The following is a 19,219-nucleotide window of genomic DNA, read 5'->3' as shown; positions in this document are numbered from 1 at the left end:
AGAGTCTGAATGGACTGGGCTACTGCTAAATAACGCGAATGATCAATCCGATTTATATCTAAATCTGTAAAAAGTGATATTAGCACTTTGGTAAAATCGAGCACTGCTGATTGTTCACAATTTTGAACTCCACAAACAGCAACACTTGAGTGGCATGCTATTGTACTTTTCTAAGTCGGAGGTCTGAAAATTCCAACATCCCAGATTTGCGGAACGCAGCGTTAAATATGGAGTTGACGGTTTTATAGGTTTTACAAGTTTATGGACAAAATGGAACATAATGAATAACAAAAGAGGACACATTCTTGATTGAGGTCTGTGAGATGCTTTTTGGCAAAGGAGGAGAGTGACTGCAGCCTGATGAGTTCATGTGTACGGAGCGAGTCCAAAGAATGACGTCATTGATGGAATGAGTTGAGCATCCCTCCCTGATGGCTTGCAGGCTGCGCAATTGGACAGATGTAGATTTTTTTTCGGGTAGGGGGTGCTGACTCTGTGATTTTTGTTGGGCCGATGTGCTGACAGTTAAATCAATTTGCAGGCCTGCTGGACAGCAATTATCAGTGCGGCGGTCTGGAACTGTTTCAATGCGAGCTGAGCCATTTGATGGAGATATTACTTACTCAACTGGCTAGTAACGTTTTAAGTTGTACGTGAAAAAATTGTCGGTGTGATTCCAAAACCAAAAACTCTGCAAAACACTTTCAAGACCTACTTTTAACCCCTTCAGGGACGGCGGTTACTAATTTGACAGCTTATCATTTTATCGGGTTACAGGGTGCATGAAAGGGTTAAAATGTTTGCGTTTTGAGACTTGGCTAATAGGACTGTCTCTCCATCACATTAATGGAAGTAGGCTAAAGACGTCATATGGCCATGAATCTGCTCCAAGACGGACTTCTTCAGACTTGGCTCCGGAGCACAAGAGTGTTGTGTTCATTGTCCCAAAATATGCGGCCTCTCCCATCAAATAAGCCACGCCAATGCCGGAAACGTCACCATAACGCAAACCAGTCGCGGTTCTGCCCGTATTGCTTTCGCATTCCAGCTGACGGTGCTCATTGCACCCCGCGTCAGGACTTTCGCTCAAACAAAGCTCGGTTTGAATCCTTTTATGATTATCTCCCCCCGTATGGACGGCTGGATAATCAAGAAACGAAGAGTGCTTTGACTTCCCGTTTTCCGTTTCATAGCGGAGCTCTTGAAAAGCCACTCAGTCCCACCCACCGAGTCAGTCCCACGAGAGCCATCATTGTCCTGTCCGTCTCGGCAGCATGTTTTATTTAGTCGTTTGTTATGAAGAGGGTGCTCGAGGGATGCCCATCAGGAGAAGACGCGACCTGAAACCTCTATTAGGAAGCAGTTGTTTATCATTGGCTGTCCAAATAATTGGACGGGAGGCCTTTTTGTCTTCTTGCCAGTCTCTGCCGTCGCGACGAAGGGCAACACGACCATGTCACAATTCTTAGAAACCATCAAGATGATGAAAAACAGGACGCGCAAACGTCACCTGGAGCAGTTCACAAGTCAATCTTTATCTAATGACATGACAAAAACAGAACCACCCCCCAAAAAAGTGACCAACCAATCCAGGGAGGGAAACGGGCTGATGTCATCGAGCCAGCTTGCTAGCCCTTGCGCGGGAATTATAAATCTGATTGGTCAAAGAAATGCTTCATTTACTGATATACAGTAGAATGAAGTCGCAGGCTCTGTCACTAGCGATTCTGAAGCCCCCTGGGCAGATTGGATTGACACGGCAACAAATAGAGACTGAATTGTGATTGGACAAAAAAACTAACAATCACACACATGGACTTGAAAGCTGCGGAACCCCACAAAATTGAAAACAAATAAACAGAATAGACTTTGGGGGACAAGATTTATGCAATTTCATGGAACGAGCATTCCAAATTAGATTTCCAATGTGTATTTTCCACAATTGGGGTACAAAAGTCATCAAAAGTCCTGAAACTCCCCAGGGCTCGCTCGTATCTGCGGGGTCTGCCCTCTCATCTTTCCCGGCATCAGGGAAACCTAATCTCCTCTGCCTCAACCCCTAACCTCCCCCCCAGGCACAAGGAGGCTCGAGAGAATGGAGCAGGAATGTGGCCCACCCCTCCTTCTTCTATAGTAGACCCTCGCCTTGCGCTCCCACCATCCATTGCAGTTATGGAAATTTGTCTGCATTTCTATACGTATTGGATACACTCATGTGGCAGTGAATGGCATGTTAAGATCAGTCAAGTCCTAATGAGAACCAAAGCACCGGGTTACACTGTGACAAAGTCACAGAATGAGATTATGTCCTGAAATAGAGCCGGTGGAGCAGCACACATTAACCTACATTAACCAATTTCCCAGCACATACTCGGGGTTAAACGGCTTGTTTTGTGCCTGAAGGTATAAAGGATGGTCGTCTGGTGAAACCCTGTTTGAATGTTTCAGATGTTTCAGTGAAACCTTAAAATTTTTGCTAATTTATCCGAAATATGAGCATACACCGTCCGCTTTAAAACACTGGCAAAAAATGTACCTGATCATGACAAAGTGCACAAAAACATTTTGTTTATCAAAGTGGATAACCCCCCCCCCCAAAAAAAAAAAAATCTAAATACTTTATAAGTCTGGACAGACTTCACAACCCACTTCAAAAAATCCCAACAACTGTAGAAGACAACATATGCCAAGGAACAATTGTCCAAATTGCGTATGCAAAAAAATGTCTGGAATGCGGTGAAAAAGTTGAGGCAACAGATGGCAAGCCTGACTAAATATATACCCCTTGAAGGAACCGGACTCCTATTCCTGTCGCATGACGCAAGATAGATGATTTCTAAAATCACAATAGCCAGAATCACCTACATCACATGCCTCCCCATCAGGCTCCGCCTCTTAAAGGCACATGCATGTACACAGACACTAGTCAACAATAGACAAAGTGCGATGGCGCAACTTCAGTACAGATTCTATCTGACCAAACAACGTCACGCGCTATTGAAAAAACGTGCGCGGATGTGTAAATCGTGTCCAGAGTCGAGTAGAACCGAGGAAATGTGCGACAGGAAGCGCAATTTGTGATGTCCAAAGATGATTGTACTTCCTGCCCGACATTCTTGGCCACACGCAAACGAGAGGAGGGGGCCCGACTGGAGGCTTGAATGGAAGAGTAGCCCTCTCGTCCGTGTATCGCGAAGGGATGTGTTCCAGACACAACCATGATCGGTGAATATCTCTACCATAGAAAGGCTGGATGAAAATCAATCAATCAATCAATAAATAAGTGTGCGCGAGACACTTCTTAAACAAGAAAGGGGGAGTGGGAGCCTGTTTTTGATGTGTGTGTGTGTGTGTGTGTGTGTGTGTCTGTGTGTCCTGAGTCTTAGATGATGTCATGGCCCGTCATTGCATTGCAACACAAAGCGCCTCCACCCAAATTGCCCTAACAGCCCTCCACCCCTCCCACCTCCAATTCCTCTTCGCACCCTCACCCCAGCCCACCATTCAAGACCCCTCCTCAAACATTCCTGCGCTGGATGCAAAGTTTCGGTTGTTTAGATGTGATATCCTCTGGAGTTTAACCGTTTGAGCATAAGTTGTCGTTGCAGGGATGTAAAAAAAAAAATTTTTTTTAATCATATATGTAGATGTATATGTAAATCAGATATGTGTCGAGGCTGTCAACTTAATTTGAGAGAAGAGAGAATTTTACAGGAAATGGTATTAAAGGTGATTGGGGACTTTATTAGAACACACTTATACTGGCATCGGTCTGAAAAAAAAAAGGTGGTATCGAACATGCCGAGTATAAAATAATATAAAATTACCGGTATGTCAAAATGTTTTGTTGTTGTGTGAGCAGAAAAGCAGCAACATCAAAATGTTGTCCGACTCACTGATACGGAGTACTTGTAATTTTTCATATATAAAATTTCATTGAACACAACAACAATTTTGAACACCTTATTCTGGCGCAGATAATGATTCGCCGAAATGTCAAAACTGTCGCAGTATAGCGCCATCTACTGCCAAGGAGTACCGGTACTTATTCCATGTCAAATTTTTTTCAAAGGTTTTTTTTTTAATTTAAAGTTTCAGTAGCTGATAGTGGCAGCCTCATCGAGTAACCTATACCTTAAGATACGGCCAGTATCGGCCCGATACCAATACGATACTTGCCAATCCCTTATGTGGTATTTTAATACTGAACTATATTCTGACATGCAAAGATTCAATTTATCTGAAAACAAGCCCTATTTTTCTCCAAATAATAATGGTTAGTTTTTCTGACTAAAATATCATGACTGGAAACTGCCATTGACAACCAAGTGGAGTCTTGGCCCCCACATTGACTTGAAAAGACAAACGTAGCCAACGCTACGGTGTGTGTGCGTGAGAATTAAATGGACAGAGCATGTATGGAAGTCTAAGCATGCATGAGTCATATGGGGGGGGGGGGTGTTGGGACGTGAAAGGAAGATAGGGCGGATTGTTTTTGGGGTCAAGCCATGTACTCCCACCATCAACTATTGGATACATTCCTCTGCGACGTGACTCACTACACACTGTACAATGCTCGCGGAGAGTGGCATGTTTACTTCATGTGTCACTGCATGGATTGAAAGCCTCAGCGGTGCGTCATGTTGAGTGAGTCGCTTCAAAGGGATTCAAACCAACTTGAACAGACGCACAAATACAAGCAATCGCTGTTCAAATGAAAAGCAATGAACCCTTTGATGCACCTGATCACGTGATAAGATGTCCACTGTAGTAACCGCCGTCCCCGAAAGGGTTAAAAGGAGACGTCCCCCCCGAGTGGAATGCATCGTATTGACACCGCTTTAGATGAGAAGTCACACACTGGATGTGCAAGTCAGAAAGATGCTGGGGAAAAAAACGAGACATCAGGTAGCCGTAGGCGCGCATCGCAGACGGCACTTGATTCAAAAAGGCCGCTATCACCGGCGCTAACAAATCAACACATTCCTTCGGGGACAATGCGAAAGATTACGCATCACGACTACGCCGCCGTTTACTCGGGAGCGTTTTATCTGCATTCCGTCTCGTCTGCACCCCACCTCATACGAATGCCGAATGAAATGTGTTTGCATTGAAGTCATTTAGAGGGGGCTCATTAGCAATTACATAGGGCGGCTACCACCTTGACCCCCCCACCACCACTACCACCGGCAACACCATTCTTAGCTAGTTTTTTTGGTCAGTGGGACATTGTAATTTCCCTTTTGAAGACTCACATACCTACAACTGCGTAAACTAGCCCGATTGGGTTGAGGTATGAAAAGCAAGCTGAGTCACGACTTCACTCGAGTCAGATTGAAGTCAGCAATTATAGGAGGCGGCATGGCTCGGTAGGAAAGTGGTTGGGGGTTCAATCCTCGGCCATTGCAAGCTCGCTGAAGTGTCCCTGAGCAAGATACTGAACCCAATTTAGATTGTTCAATCAGCCTGCCATGCATGTTTTTGGAATGTGGGAGGAAACCGGAGTACCCAGAGAAAACCCACGCAGGCACGGACAGGGACAACATGCAAACTCCACACAGGGAGGCCGGAGCTGGAATCGAACCCAGTACCTCTGCACTGTGAGGTCAACACGCTAACAACCACTGGTCCACCGAGCCGCCCGGACTTGTGATTTGTTCAAGCTAAATAATGACTCGGTTGAAATTTAGTCGGGACTTGCATGGTTTTAGCCACCGTAATTTGGGGCTCGCTTCCAACTCGAAGGTTAAGATTTGCGCCTTACTAATAATTGACCTTTTGTGACTTACTCACTCGCCACTGCTCTTGAACATTTTTCTTACAGTTCTGACCACATTTCCCAGACTGTTGAATGTTTTAAAAAAAACCACACAAGTCCAGATGAAACAGTTCAAGTGAAACTTGATTGTGTGTATTCAGTAAAACCATTCAAAATGTCACCATTCAGACAAGAGCGGCTTAGCGAATACAGTTAGGTTATGTCCTGAAAGAGAAAATGTTACACTCGGCCGCTTTTGTTAGCCCGTCTATGCCAGTTGGGGAGACAGCATGGGTATTAAGGTCAGAAAAGGAGACGTTGCGTGTTAGAGGGATTTGGTGGCTGGGTTGGGTTTTCCATGCAGTTTGATCACATACAATAGTTTTATTCTTACTTTAAAAAAAAAAAAGTGGGGGGGGGGGGCACTTCCTTGAAAGAGTGCACGATGATGAGCTGCAGTCACGCAGGGGCGGAAGTGCAATAAGAGGGAGTGTGTGTGCGCTTGCAAAGGTGGAGGGGGGGTGATGGTAGGGAGAGGGGGGGTGGGCTCGTTCAGAACAGCTGAAGAAAGGAGGGGGGGGGGTGACGTTAGAGGGAGGCAGGGGTGGTCCCAATGTGACACATGTCTGTTGAAATGTGTGCGAAGCGGCCCGTTCAGCACACACGGGCTACACAGCTGCAGAAGAGCAACTCCAACCGCAGAACGCGTAACAAGTGAAAGGGATCCTGAGAGAGAATTTTTGTTTTGTTTTAAGAATTGTGCCTTATTTTCTTGTTTATTAGTTTTTTGGGGTTTAATTTTTTTTTAAATAAACAGGATTTTTTTTTGAGCAGGACGGACTTATACCAATGCTTGGAACAATTACTTTAACAGGTAAGCTCAATTGATTTTATTTGGTCCAATTCTTTAGAATGAGGTGTATGTAATTTTTTTTTTTTTTTAAATCTAAATCAAATTTGTCCAAAATTGCGATGCTTTATCTTTCCAGGAATGCGTACCGCTGAGGGCATTGTTGTCCTGAGGGTGTGGTTGGATAGTAGCGTGCGTCTCTTTATCGTTGCACAACTGTAGTGTTGTTTTAATGCAAGAGGCCAGTAGAGTCATTTGAACACAAAAAGTCCAAACAACATTGCGATGCATTTTTATTTTGGGAGTATTTTTATGTGCAAAGGTGGTTCTCCCTATGTAGTATACATCCAATTCCAGACCTACTCCAAGTGACCCAGTGGGCTGTGCTCCTAGTTTTTTTTTTTGGGGTGAGGGGGGGCTCTCTACCCACATCTGTCTTTATAATACCAGTGATGAGCAACAGTTGCCTTTTATCATACGCATGATGAGCAGAGGTTTTGCGCCCCCGGCTTTTTAAAGTCATGTCACACTTCTGGCCAACTCCCATCGTCTCGTCATGTGAAGCATTTCATTCGATTAGAGTGGGATCATAATTCCCAGTGGTCCAAAACCACAAAAAATAAAAGAAGGGCGTGGAGGCGGAGGGGGCTGGTGTAAAAGAGGGTCGCATAAAATTAATCCCGGCGCTGATTCTTGCCTCAGCTCTTTCTCAATTGTGAGTGATAGGCGCCCTTCTTGGGTGGAACAAATGCAGTTTTTGATTTATTCCTGTGGATGAGATGAGATGAGAACCCCTCCTCCCAAAGTGGCGCCTTGGAGACACTCTGACCACACCTTAGATTAGGGGGGGGGGGGTTCTTTGTCGTTTTGGGGTGGGGGGGTGAGCGCCCGAGTTGGCCTCCTTTTTTCTGCTTAACTGACTTCTTTTGTTTGCATAGCTGCTGCCGCACCAGACGAGTCATCCTAAAGAAGGATTTGCATACATTTGGGTGAAGTTGATAAACAAGTGTCAGCTTCCCTCTGTTATCTCACCAGGAGCGGAGTAGAGTTACAAACGTATTCAATTTGGGAGCTGCGGTACAATTGTGACTGTTTCCCCAAGTTGTGCCATCACGATATCCCAAGTTTATTTCATCACAAAATGTGGCATGCTTTTCACTGGACGCCAATGGCACTGAAATAAGTTCGGAGTTGAGGGTCTTTAGGCTAACGCCACCCGCCACCTGCCTCCGTCAAAAGAAAAAGAACCCGTCCATCCACCTTCTCAACCCCCAGGCTCACCCCACAAGCCTTCTTTGTGGTTCAGTCGTTATTTAAAGCATGCACGACAGCCACCCCCCTTTTTTCCCCTAAATCAAATCAGTCCAAGGGTGTTTGTTGTATGTGTGCCTGTAAAACAAACCAAAAAAATGAGCTCAAAAAGAATGGCGAGATGCCAGCAGTGTGTTAAATCCACATGGTTCCTGGTTTTATGATCCGTGTAGATACACATGGCCTGACCTGGACTTTACAACTTTACTTAAGGGGAGGCGGCAAGTTGAGTTTGCGTGTTTGCCGATGAACACATTTTGAAACGACACCCACTCGAGAGGGGACCCCCGAGTCCACGCCGATGGCACAACGCCGCATGGGCGTCACTTTATTTTGTAAATACGTAGAATCTTGGCAAAGTTTCCGACCACCACCGCCACAACGGCCACTGCCCCCCCACCCCCTTTACTCTTGTTTTCACAGGCCACAGCAAGGGTTAGATGGCTATTGTGTTGTTCCTTGAAGGAGGCGAGTCCCCTTCCATGCCGCTGTGTTGGAATGTGGGTCAAGGGGACTTAATTCAAAAAGGGCGGGTGTAAGCCCTCTTCATTGTTTGGTTTTGGAAACGTAAAATACAATTTAGCTGAGCTGAGCCAAGCGAGACTCTTTTTAGGACAACCTGGAATAACATAGGCACGCATTCCTTGCTGGGTTAAATCCATACATAGCATCTAAGCATTTTCTCACAAAAAAAAAAATGACCCAACAAAATGTGTTTTTATGTTGTTGGTTTTTTTTGCATCATTCCCCGGAAACCTTAAAGTACATTGTTGTCCAACACGAAAGTATCCAAAGAATGCTGTGAGGCTTTAATTTAGATTGTGGGCACATTTCTACATTTTTGTGTGTGTGGGACAAGACCACAGGTGTTTTTTTTTTAAGTAGCACCACAGAACAGTAGGTTGGAATTCGCTTGCTTTTTTTTTTTCCGCGTTTGGTTTGTTTGGAATTGCAAGAGCTGCTTTGCTCAAAAAAGACCACGTTAGTTCCCACAGTTTTTCTTTAAAGGTGGTGTGAATGTATGTAATCAGGTAATGCGATACCTATAAATTAGACCTTTGTGTGTCCCAGAGTATCAGGCGACTGTTTTGAAAGCTGGGGAGTGGTAAAGCAAAACGAGTACTAAATAAATTAGTGGTTTATCTGAAATCTAATATTGATCGGTTTAACAAAGTGCAATGTTTGTGTTACTTCCTCCTCATTCCAGTTGGCCAGCCTGATGGTGTCTCTGTGGCTCAGAAGGAGGACGCCTCAGAGACCATGGACACCATCGCAGACGAGCAGACTCCTCAGGTGAATGGTGACAAAGTGGAGAAGGAATCTCCCGAGAGCAACGACATAGCTCCCGTTGAGGAGAAGGCAGCAGAGGAGAAGCCCGATGAGACGGGCGAAGTGGGCTTCAAGAAGATCTTCCGCTTTGTGGGCTTTAAGTTCACCCTGAAGAAGGACAAGAGCGAGGAGAAAGAGCCAGTGAAGCTGTTGACGGTGAAAGACAAGGACGGGGAGGTGGTCAACGGAAGCGATGAACCTGCAAAGGTTGAGGCTGCCAACGCGGGAGAGAACTGCACCGCTGAAGAGAAAGAGGCGCCTGACACTGAGGCTGAAGTCACGAAAGATGCCAACAACGCCGAGACCCCAGAGGGTCCTGCAGATGCTGCTGAAACCTCAGATGAAGCAGTCAAAGAGGAAGGAGCCGAGAAGGAGGGCGAGGCCAGTCCACCGCCCCAGGAGGCTGCGTTGTCCCCTTTCAGGAAGCTATTTAGTACCGGTCTCTTCTCTAACCTCCGAAAGAAATCCAGCATTAAGAGAACTAAAGAGGAGGAAGACAAGGAGGCAGTTGGCGAGGACCAAGTTGAGGAGGCGCACCATAAGCCAGAGGCAGCGCAAGAAACCAAGGAGGAGGGACTGATAACCGAAGAGAAAGAAAAAGCCGAAGAGGAGACCCCGGTATCGCCTCAAGAGGATAAACCTGAGCCTAGCTCGGAGTCCGAGGTCATCACCGACAGCCCTACTGCTGCTTCTGATGAGACGAAGCCCGAAGAGGAAAAAGCAGAAGAGAAAGCTCCAGCAGAGGTAACTTCAGATTCTGAACTCACAGCTTCACAAGAGAAGGTGAAACCCCAAGGAAGTCCCCTCAAAAAGCTTTTCACTGGCGCTGGCTTAAAGAAACTCTCCACTAAGAGCAAGAAGAGCAAGAAAGACACTGAGGTGAAACCGACAGAGTCTGGGGAGCAAGCGGCGGAACTTCAATCCTCTACCGAGTCCACGGAAGCGGCAAAAACTGAGAGCGGACCGTCATCCCCGGAGAAATCTGGAGAGCATGCCCTTGAAGTCGAGGGGGCCCAGTCCGAATCCACGCAGGAAGCCGAAGGTGAAGTTGTCTCTGATGGAGAGAAGAAAAAGGAAGGAATCGTCGCCTGGTCTTCCTTCAAGAAACTAGTGACACCCAAGAAGCGCGTGAAAAGACCTTCGGAGAGTGATGACGAGGTCGCGGGTGAGAAAGCGGCAAAGTCGGCAACCTTGTCTTCTTCTGAAAGCGCTCCGTTAGCAGATAAGGATGTAGAGGAGGAAGCTAAAGAGGACAAACCCTCTGAGGAAGAGAATAAAACCGAAAACACTGAAGACAAACTGGTCAGCAGCACAGAGGAGCCCAAAAAGAAAATGGACACTTCGGTCTCCTGGGAAGCCCTGATGTGTATGGGAGGACCTAAAAAGAGGACCAGGAAGACTTCTGATTCCGACGATGAGGAAACCAAGATTGAAGAGGAGAATCCTGCTCCGGCTGCCGAAGATGGGAAGCAAGAGGACAAGACTGAGGCGGCTGTGGTGAAATCTCAAAGCGTTGAAGGAGAAGACGAAGGCGCTTCCTCCCCAGAACCTCTGACTAGCCCACCTGAGAGAGAGTCCGCCTGGGACACTCTCAAACGCATGGTGATGCCAAAGAGTAAGGCTAAAACTGAAGAGAAGACAGATGAAAGCGCAGAACAGGTCCAGCCAGAAAGCGAAGCACCGAAAGATGAGTCTTCTTTCTCCCTGAGAAAGTTCTTCCCCGGTCTCAGGAAGAAGAAGGCTGAAAAACAAGCCTCCACCGAGAGCGAGGAGGACTCGGACACACCGGCTGTGGTTCCTCTATCAGAATATGACGCACAAAACGAGGTTGCCCAGGAACAACCGGCGGAGGAAACCGCAAGCATAGCTCAAGCGTCTTGTGAAGAGAGATCCCCATCATGGATCGCAGCCACGGTGGGGCGGGGCGATGACCAACACGATCAGCTGAGCGATATCACCGAAGAAGCAGAGAATATCGCCACGCCCAAATCCGTCGACACGGACAATGCGGAAGACGACGATCTGCCCCCAAAACACGCGGGACAGAAATTATCCGTCGCTGAAATTGCTTCAGAAACCACCACCAGCGATCCCGAGGGACCTACGGATGAGAACACACAGGAGTGTTTGGTAGCCATTCAGGTCGAAATAAGTGAAGTTACATCCATGACATCTGCGATCTGTGAAGCTCCACCAGTTATGATTGCTTCAGAAGAATGTGAACCACCTTTGCAGCATGCTGATTCTGAATCTCTCCGGCTACTGGAGCCACATCTCCAGACGGAGGCCATGGCCATCTGCACTGGCCTGGAGACCAAGGAGATCGCTGAAGTTTCTTTCGAGAAACCTGCGGCTCCGATCACAGAATGCGTTTCCGTGATCACCGACGGTCTCCGCACCGAGGTCTTAGTCGAAGACGGGTTGTTAAAAGGGGAGGAGGCTGTTGTGACAGAAGATGCCCTGTTGAGCGCCCAAGTTCAACAAGTGAAGGACGTTGAGATCGAGCCCACCGTAAATTTGCAGATTGAAGCATTGGACGTCCAAACTGCCGAGGAGAGCCGCGAACCCATGCCCGGGGCTCACGGAATCGTCAATACTTTGCTGGTGCCGCAAGTTGCGGAGACCGCCGCCGATGTGGCAAAGGGCGCAACGATCGATTCCGTTACGCCAACGGTGGAGGTCCCCGTGTTTTTACAGAACGGAGAAGACATCGAGCAAAGTGCGAAAACCATCGTGGGAGAAGAACTTGCCTGTGAAATTGCAGCACCAAGTGAGCAGGTTAGCGTCATCACGCAATCCGTTGTCCTCGTCAGCTCGCCCTGTGCGGACCAAGTAACAACCTCCAAGGCGTCTGAGCCGGAGGATGCCATCGAAACCAGTGGCGATAATGCGGAGTGCGGTCAAATTGAGGCCCAGAGCATGATCATCGCCCAGTCTGTAGTACAGGATGCGGTGGATAAAGTTTTAGAGCAGCCCAAAACCCCAGAGACCCCCCGAGCCCCCACAACATACACCGCAACCCCGGTCCAGGCAGTTATGACCACGGAGGAAGAGATCGAGATCTCGGCGGAGCGACCCGTTATCACCGACACCCCTATCGCTCTCATTAAAGAAAAAACTGCAGTGAAGCCTCTTTTTGTCGCCACGCAATGCGAAACCGTTCCGATCGAGGTGGCGGAGATCCTCGGTGGGTCTGCGGCAGAAGACGAGGAATCAGAGGGAGGCTTGAAGAAAGCCGTGGAGGTAACCGCAAGTGAATTTGTCATTGAGGAAGAGGTTGTGGAGATTATCGGCGAGAGTCAGACGGACGACAAACTGGAAGCTGTGAAGGAAGAGACGGAGGAAGAGAAACCACAACCGAAGGAAAAGGAGATCCACATGGCCGTCCAGGTGGTCCTGCAGACCGCGCAGATAGTTGAGGATGAGTCCGTCCAAGAGGAGGCGGTGGTGGAATTCGGCAGCAACGGCCCCGTGGATGGCAAAGGAGACCGGCCCGCGAGCGACAAATCGGAAAGTCACCAGACGGAGGAGAGAACGCCGTCAAAGTGCGCCGAGGTGATGGCGCAGGTGATGGAGGTGATCGAAGAGGCGGTGAAGGAGATCCAGCCGGCGTCCGCAGAGATCACACCGGCGTCGTGAGCAGGTGAGATGGGCCACAGAATTCAAAACTTCCTTCATTCACCGATCAAACGAGTTTCTCATGTGTTTTGAGATCTATTTTATAAACATCAATGGGCTCTACTTTTATTAGAGAAGTTGGGGCGGGGGGTGATGGAGGGGTCCTCCGAACAGATGAAGAAGCTTTTTTGTTCACTGAGTTACCAAAGAACCTTTGATATCAAAGTAGGAATGCTGTTATTGACCCCTTTGTCGGCCGGCGTCTTAAAAGGAAGTGGTGTGCGAGGGGGGGAGATGAACTTGTGCTGAAAGACTGATTATGACCACCCCCCCACCCCTCCTCACCACCTCCCCTTCCCTTTTTATCAGCCTTGCTCCACTCCAATGCAGACTCTTTGAGTCTGTACTTTCTTCCATTAAAGTGCATACGCACATCTCGCTTCGTAAAGTCTAGCTTTGATATGCCGAACAAAGGGCCCATGTTTTGGTTTTTTAATTTTTTTTTTTAACGAGAGGCCTTTTTTTTTGTTTTCAATGTCTACTGTTATTGTACTGTAGTTGATTGAAGGCGAGGTGGAGGTGTAACTGTCAGTGACAATCAGGGATGAACATTTTAGAGCCCTGTTTATGGATTCATGTGTCTCCTAATATATATTTTAATGCTGATTTTTAAAAAAAATTGTAGCATATAAGTTTTTGAGACATTTAAAATTGTTTTGAGTTTGACCTTTCAAAAGCTTGCTTTGCCATTCGTTATAGTTTACTTGCATCTCTGCAACAAAACGAGGGTCAATCAAAAATGTCCCTAACATCTCTTCTTGCTACCCACCCCAGATGAAGGCACAGCACCGTTGCCCAGGAAACCAGAAGGAGAGCGATACAAGGAAGAAACGGGATGTTTGCTAACGACGACCTATTGACATGCTGGGAATAGGCTCCGCCCCTTCCCGCCCTGAGAGAGGCTTGAGTCACCGAGCTTCCTGTCCACCACGCATCCACCCCCTCCAACTGCATCGAGCCGTGCTGCCCCCCCCCCCCCCCCAACGAGCCCCAGTCTGTCTCCACTGTGAGGCAAGCGAATGGACGAGCGTTTACCTGTGTCTGTGTTTGTGTTTCTAATAGTGTGAAGGCGTGAGAGAATCTCAAAAGGTAAACCGATTGTATATTGTATTTATATCGTGAGTATTGTTCCAGTCCCCCTTTATTTTTTCATGTTGAGCCCAATTTGTTTCTTTTTTTTTCATCACACGTGAAGATTATTTTTTAAAATGCCAGACGCAACAAGTCATTACCAAAGCTAATTGTTGCATCAGGCAAGGAGGGAATGGGTTTCAAGTATTTTGTAGCAGCCATGGTACAAACTGTGATATTGTCAAATAGGTTAAAAAAAAACAATTTGGAGAATTTCTTTCTTTTTTGTATCTACATGAAACTTCATGTTTCATGTAGATACAAAAAACAGGTGCTTCCTAATTTACTGTGAAAGAACCTTTTACACTTGTTTTCTTTTTGTCGTAACACAATAAAATGCTATTATACCAGTCTCACATCATCATGTCGTAGAAAAAAACCCAAACACGTTTCGGGTTAACTATAGTGCATTAATTTATGAATGCAACTACTTTTGACCACCACAGTCTGGAGGTTGCTGAAAACATTTATTGTTCAATACATTTGCTTTAGTTGAATCAATGGCTGACACCAGCAAGCTTTTGATCAAAATAAGAAAACACATTTATCAAGCATCTGCCTTTTTTTTGTACATAAATGTTTCCCAAAAAGTCATTTTCGCCCTCTGTCAGCTTTAACTTCAGTGTGAGCTTGTTAACACTTGTACAGATGCTGTGTATACACTTGTATGTACTGACAAAGCCTCTTGTTATAACAACATATATGCTTCATTCTTGATGATATTCACAAAAGCATGATTTTAACAGTCTTTTTGTATTTTCCAAGCTGTTAATAGTACGGCTATACAAACATGTCTATATTTCATTCAATAAAGTTTAGAGAGTCGGGGGAAAATAAGGTGTGCTTTTTGTTTTCATTAATGAATGAATGAATGAATGAATAATGCTACACAACAAAATATGACCTGAAGTTTATTAAACCGATTTTCCATTTTCAAATTAAAATAGTGAAATACAACCACATAGCCTATGCTAACTAAATGCTAACAATTATCAGATATGAAGCAGTTGGATGTGGGCCTTTAAGGGGTGTGGCTTATCAAGTGACGTCAGGAGTCTAAGTCACTAAGTGTGTATGCTTGCATGCACGGGAACATAGACAGTTAAACAACCTTTTATGAGCTGAGACACATTTTTTATCAGAAAAAAAAATCACACGGAACAAAATGTCACAAAAGGTATGATTACTAATTAAATATCCCATCGCAGTTTGCTCACACTTAATGTCAGGATTTTCATAATGTTCAGCTCTCTTAGAAGGAGGTTCGCATCCAACCAACATAAGTGTTTTTCTACTGTGTTCATGAATGTTTACAAATACCTATGAATCTGCATGTGATGATTAATAGTGAAACACTGTACTTTGAGGTGGTCGTGATGGACCTTGGGTAATATAAGTGCACGTTTGGCGCCACCTTGTGGTTTCATGAAAATGTTTTGATAGCTTGAGAGAAGCGGAAGTAGTTACGAGAGATTGTTTCATGCACGCCACTTCCGGTGGATATTTTTAAAAATCAAGTCAGCTGTACGTTGTTTATTTTTTTAAAGTAATATTGGACTATGAGTAGAATACGCCAACAGGCCACAATATTTTTACAAAATGTTTTTATTTTTTGACAATTATTATTCTTCGTTAAAAATACGCCACTATAATCAAGAAAAGTTCGGAAACAATCTCAGTACTGAAAAGAAATTACCAAGAGAAATAGATAAACAAAAATGTAGAGAATGGATTGTTGAAAATAAGTTTGAATCAAATTTGTAGATGCAGTCGGCGCTTCTGACCTTGCCGTTGTTTTTTTTAAAATACGGTATAATGTGACGAAACGTTCCCCGCCCACGCACAACGTTAACGTCAGTAACGTACGCAATCGCTTTGAATGAAAAGGGGAAAGTTCAAAAAGAATTAAAAAGTAGGCACCACACTTCATCCCGAGAGGGAATGTTCCCGACCGTAAGATAGACATGAATGACTCAACATGTGACTAAATATGTGCGATCCATTTTAAAAACGTGACATTTTTGGACACAAATCGAATGCTCAAATGGCGCCGACGCAGCCAATCAGGCGGGTTGGAGCGCGCATGCGAAATGGCGTGAGGTGTGTTTAAACATCCGCAAATAGGAACATTTAAGTGTTCTCATTGGGCATTCTGGTTTTTAAACAGGTTTAAAAATCGAGGAGTGTAATGTAAACAGGTGTAATTTGATCATTTGTCGGGAGAAGTATCGATTCTTAGGGTAACGACTACAACTTTGAAAGAAAATTGGTTTGTAGAAATATGGCGAAAAATATTGAACCTGTAAAAATGCAAAGCCACATTAAGTACACAATAAATATCGCGACATCCTCAAGGGCTGTGACTAAATAACCAAAATAACAAAAAATATATTTATAACGACCTGGCACACTCGTGTGCACGCCTTTTGCGCTTGAACTACTGAGATATCCGAGCTTTTGACGAGCACTTGGAGGCGGCACAGTTGTAAGCTAGTGTGTGAGCATTATAGAGGAAGTGGCGCCCGATGTGGGTCCGCACCTTTTCCGGTAACACACAGCACCGCGGGGCCGAAGGCGGGGAGCGAGCGAGAGGGCTGAAGTGAAGCGAAAGAGTTGGGGGGAGAAACGGCCCGGGGGATCGCGGGGAGGACGTTAGCCGCAAAGGTGAGTCCTTTTCACTCGACTTTGATACGTCGAAAACGAGGGATCTTTTTCTTTTCAGCTTCAAAGTTGTCCTCCTCCGCCTAACACCCCTCCCTGCTCTTGTGTCACACACAGGCGGGGGAAAGACACAAGAAAGTCGGATTAATTAATGACATTTTCGGCGCCTTGTTCAGCTTCATGTGCCGCTGTAGCAGAACGAGGGGGATTCTGAAGCCGTTTTTCGGAGAATTGCCAGCAGCTGCCGCACTACCGTGGCAGTGAATTTCATCGACAGGCCCCGGGGCAAGTGTAGACAATCGGCGGCCAAGGAGGAAGTGAGAAGCCCGTGCTTTGGACCGGGCCTGCCTCAGTGGAAGAAGACGTCCATGGAAATGTGGATTCTGAAGGGCACAGGTTAGACTGAAGCCTCCTCTCTGTTTCCCTCAAGGGCTATACACCCACCCACTCAGGTCACATCACCACACTGTTGCGTCCGAGCTTTTTTTTTTTTTTTAATCGCCATAATAAAAGTATTTATGCACGATAAACAAGATGGGGAAAATGCTGTCAAAGATCTTTGGCAACAAGGAGATGAGAATACTGATGCTTGGACTTGACGCGGCGGGCAAGACAACCATCCTGTACAAGCTGAAGCTGGGACAGTCTGTCACCACCATCCCCACGGTGGGCTTCAACGTGGAGACGGTCACCTACAAAAACGTCAAATTCAATGTGTGGGATGTTGGCGGCCAGGATAAAATCCGTCCACTTTGGCGACACTACTACACGGGCACGCAGGGCCTGATCTTCGTAGTAGACTGCGCTGACCGAGACCGCATCGACGAGGCCCGCCAGGAGCTCCACCGCATCATCAACGACCGGGAGATGCGCGACGCCATCATCTTGATCTTCGCCAACAAGCAAGACCTGACCGACGCCATGAAGCCCCACGAGATCCAGGAGAAGCTGGGCCTGACGCGTATCCGGGATCGCAACTGGTACGTGCAGCCCTCATGCGCCACATCAGGCGACGGACTGTACGAGGGCCTCACCTGGCTTACCTCAAACTACAAATCTTAACACCGCTCGGAGATGCCGACGCCTCTCTAGCAATTATATCCTTGTTTTAATTCCCATTTTTGATTCCCACTCTTTATTAGGGTTGCAATGGTGTGGAAGTGTTCAATTAATTTCCATGAGAAGTTAAGCTCAGAAATTTTGGAAATGCAGTGAATCACCAACTCATCGGTTTTTGTTTTGTTTTGTTTTTTGAGTGGAACCTATCAAGTTCGTTATAAATATTGTCTAATGCCATCTGGCAGTGTCTTGGTGCCATGCAGCAATGTTGAACAGAGGGGAGGAGCTTTGTTAAGTCAAGCCATAGCCTTGTCTAATAGAAAAGTACTCTGCTGCCATCTTGTGACAACTGTTGGCATCTCAAACTGGCGCGGGTGGACGTTACTCTTTGAAATTTTTTTCCGAATGAATGTAAATTTCAGTAAATTAACTCAAAATCGAGGGTATCACATTCAATTATTTTGTTACGCGGATATCACTCGTACCTCAAATTTTGACCACAAAGCAAAAATATAAATACATAATCAGACCAAGCGAGAACTTGAAAAACTAAATTAGTGTGCTTGTAAATCAAGGCCTGAAATCTGATTAGGACACATTTCCCTAAATTATGTTTCAGTTCCATATAAAGAGCCAAACAATGTTTTAAATTCCGTCCTTTCACATATTCGCAGATTTTTTTTTTTATGCGTAGAAACCACTATTCTTTTTCTTTTCCCCCACTTATTTGTTATTTGTTTTTTTTCGGGGACTTTTCTTTTTAATTTTTCATGGCACTTATAATGAGCAACCATTATTCACGGCAGTTGAAGTAGCGTGCTCCACTGTATTCCCATTAATTTCCATCGAAAGTTTCTACCCCACAACCCTACTCACTATACTCCCCCAAAAAGATAGTTTTTCTTTTTCTTTGCTTTGCTATTATTTGTCAATTTATCACCGTGACATTGAGGAATCTCGCCACGAGTATTCCGGCTACATATCCAAAGGGTTGTAAGAGTCTTTTGAGGACAGAATATTTGCCTTTATCAACAATATTTTCGAAGAATGTTTTTTTTTTTTTTTTCCGTCCCCCCTGACCTCGACAACAACAAGTGATTGTACACCTTTTGGATGTTGGATATTCACACACTGTGATATGGATCTCTATTTTTTTTGCTCATTGTCTCACATTGATCTTTCATTTTTGTAGTTTCAGCTGCCTTAACACACGCACACCAAAAAGAAAAAAGTCAGGGGAGGGCTGTTCTTTGCTGCACTTGTTTAGTTTGACTGACCTTTTCGGACCCTGACAAATGTTTGCCACCTCCATTTTGGTGCTCAGATGACCACATGTTCCTCTTCATCGTCATTACATAACGTTGTTTTATGTCTTTGTTTTGTTTTGCTATGCTGATTTGAAGTAATAAAAAAAAAAAAAGACAAACATGATTATATCCACA

General features: G+C 45.5%; 2 protein-coding genes across 4 annotated transcripts in view; both read left to right on the top strand.

The window, feature by feature from the left end:
• Positions 1-14,894, top strand: part of akap12b (A kinase (PRKA) anchor protein 12b) — a 28,920-nt gene extending 14,026 nt beyond the window's left edge. The window contains exons 1-3 of one of the 2 annotated variants that reach the window (XM_052052844.1): positions 6,376-6,632; positions 9,127-12,891; positions 13,701-14,894. In XM_052052844.1, coding sequence (XP_051908804.1) covers positions 6,608-6,632; positions 9,127-12,887 — 3,786 coding nt within the window. In that variant the 5' untranslated portion in view covers positions 6,376-6,607 and the 3' untranslated portion in view covers positions 12,888-12,891; positions 13,701-14,894. Of the gene's footprint in view, positions 1-6,375; positions 6,633-9,126; positions 12,892-13,700 lie in introns of those variants that run through there. The other variant, XM_052052843.1, reaches the window with a different exon arrangement.
• A 1,673-nt stretch (positions 14,895-16,567) lies between these two features.
• LOC127592269 (ADP-ribosylation factor 6-like) lies at positions 16,568-19,219 on the top strand. Of its 2 annotated transcripts, none has more exons than XM_052052868.1 (2): positions 16,568-16,721; positions 16,836-19,219. In XM_052052868.1, exon 2 carries the CDS (start codon positions 17,253-17,255, stop codon positions 17,778-17,780), a length of 528 nt encoding a protein of 175 aa, XP_051908828.1. In that variant the 5' UTR covers positions 16,568-16,721; positions 16,836-17,252; the 3' UTR covers positions 17,781-19,219. The 2 variants fall into 2 exon arrangements, with proteins under 2 accessions (XP_051908828.1, XP_051908829.1); XM_052052869.1 differs by having other exon boundaries at positions 16,575-16,721; positions 16,913-19,219.

The sequence above is a fragment of the Hippocampus zosterae genome, chromosome 19 (genome assembly GCF_025434085.1).
Source record: "Hippocampus zosterae strain Florida chromosome 19, ASM2543408v3, whole genome shotgun sequence".
Lineage (NCBI taxonomy): Eukaryota > Metazoa > Chordata > Actinopteri > Syngnathiformes > Syngnathidae > Hippocampus > Hippocampus zosterae.
The sequence above is the reverse complement of the archived record's forward strand: the minus strand, read 5'-3'. Positions and strand labels throughout refer to the sequence as shown.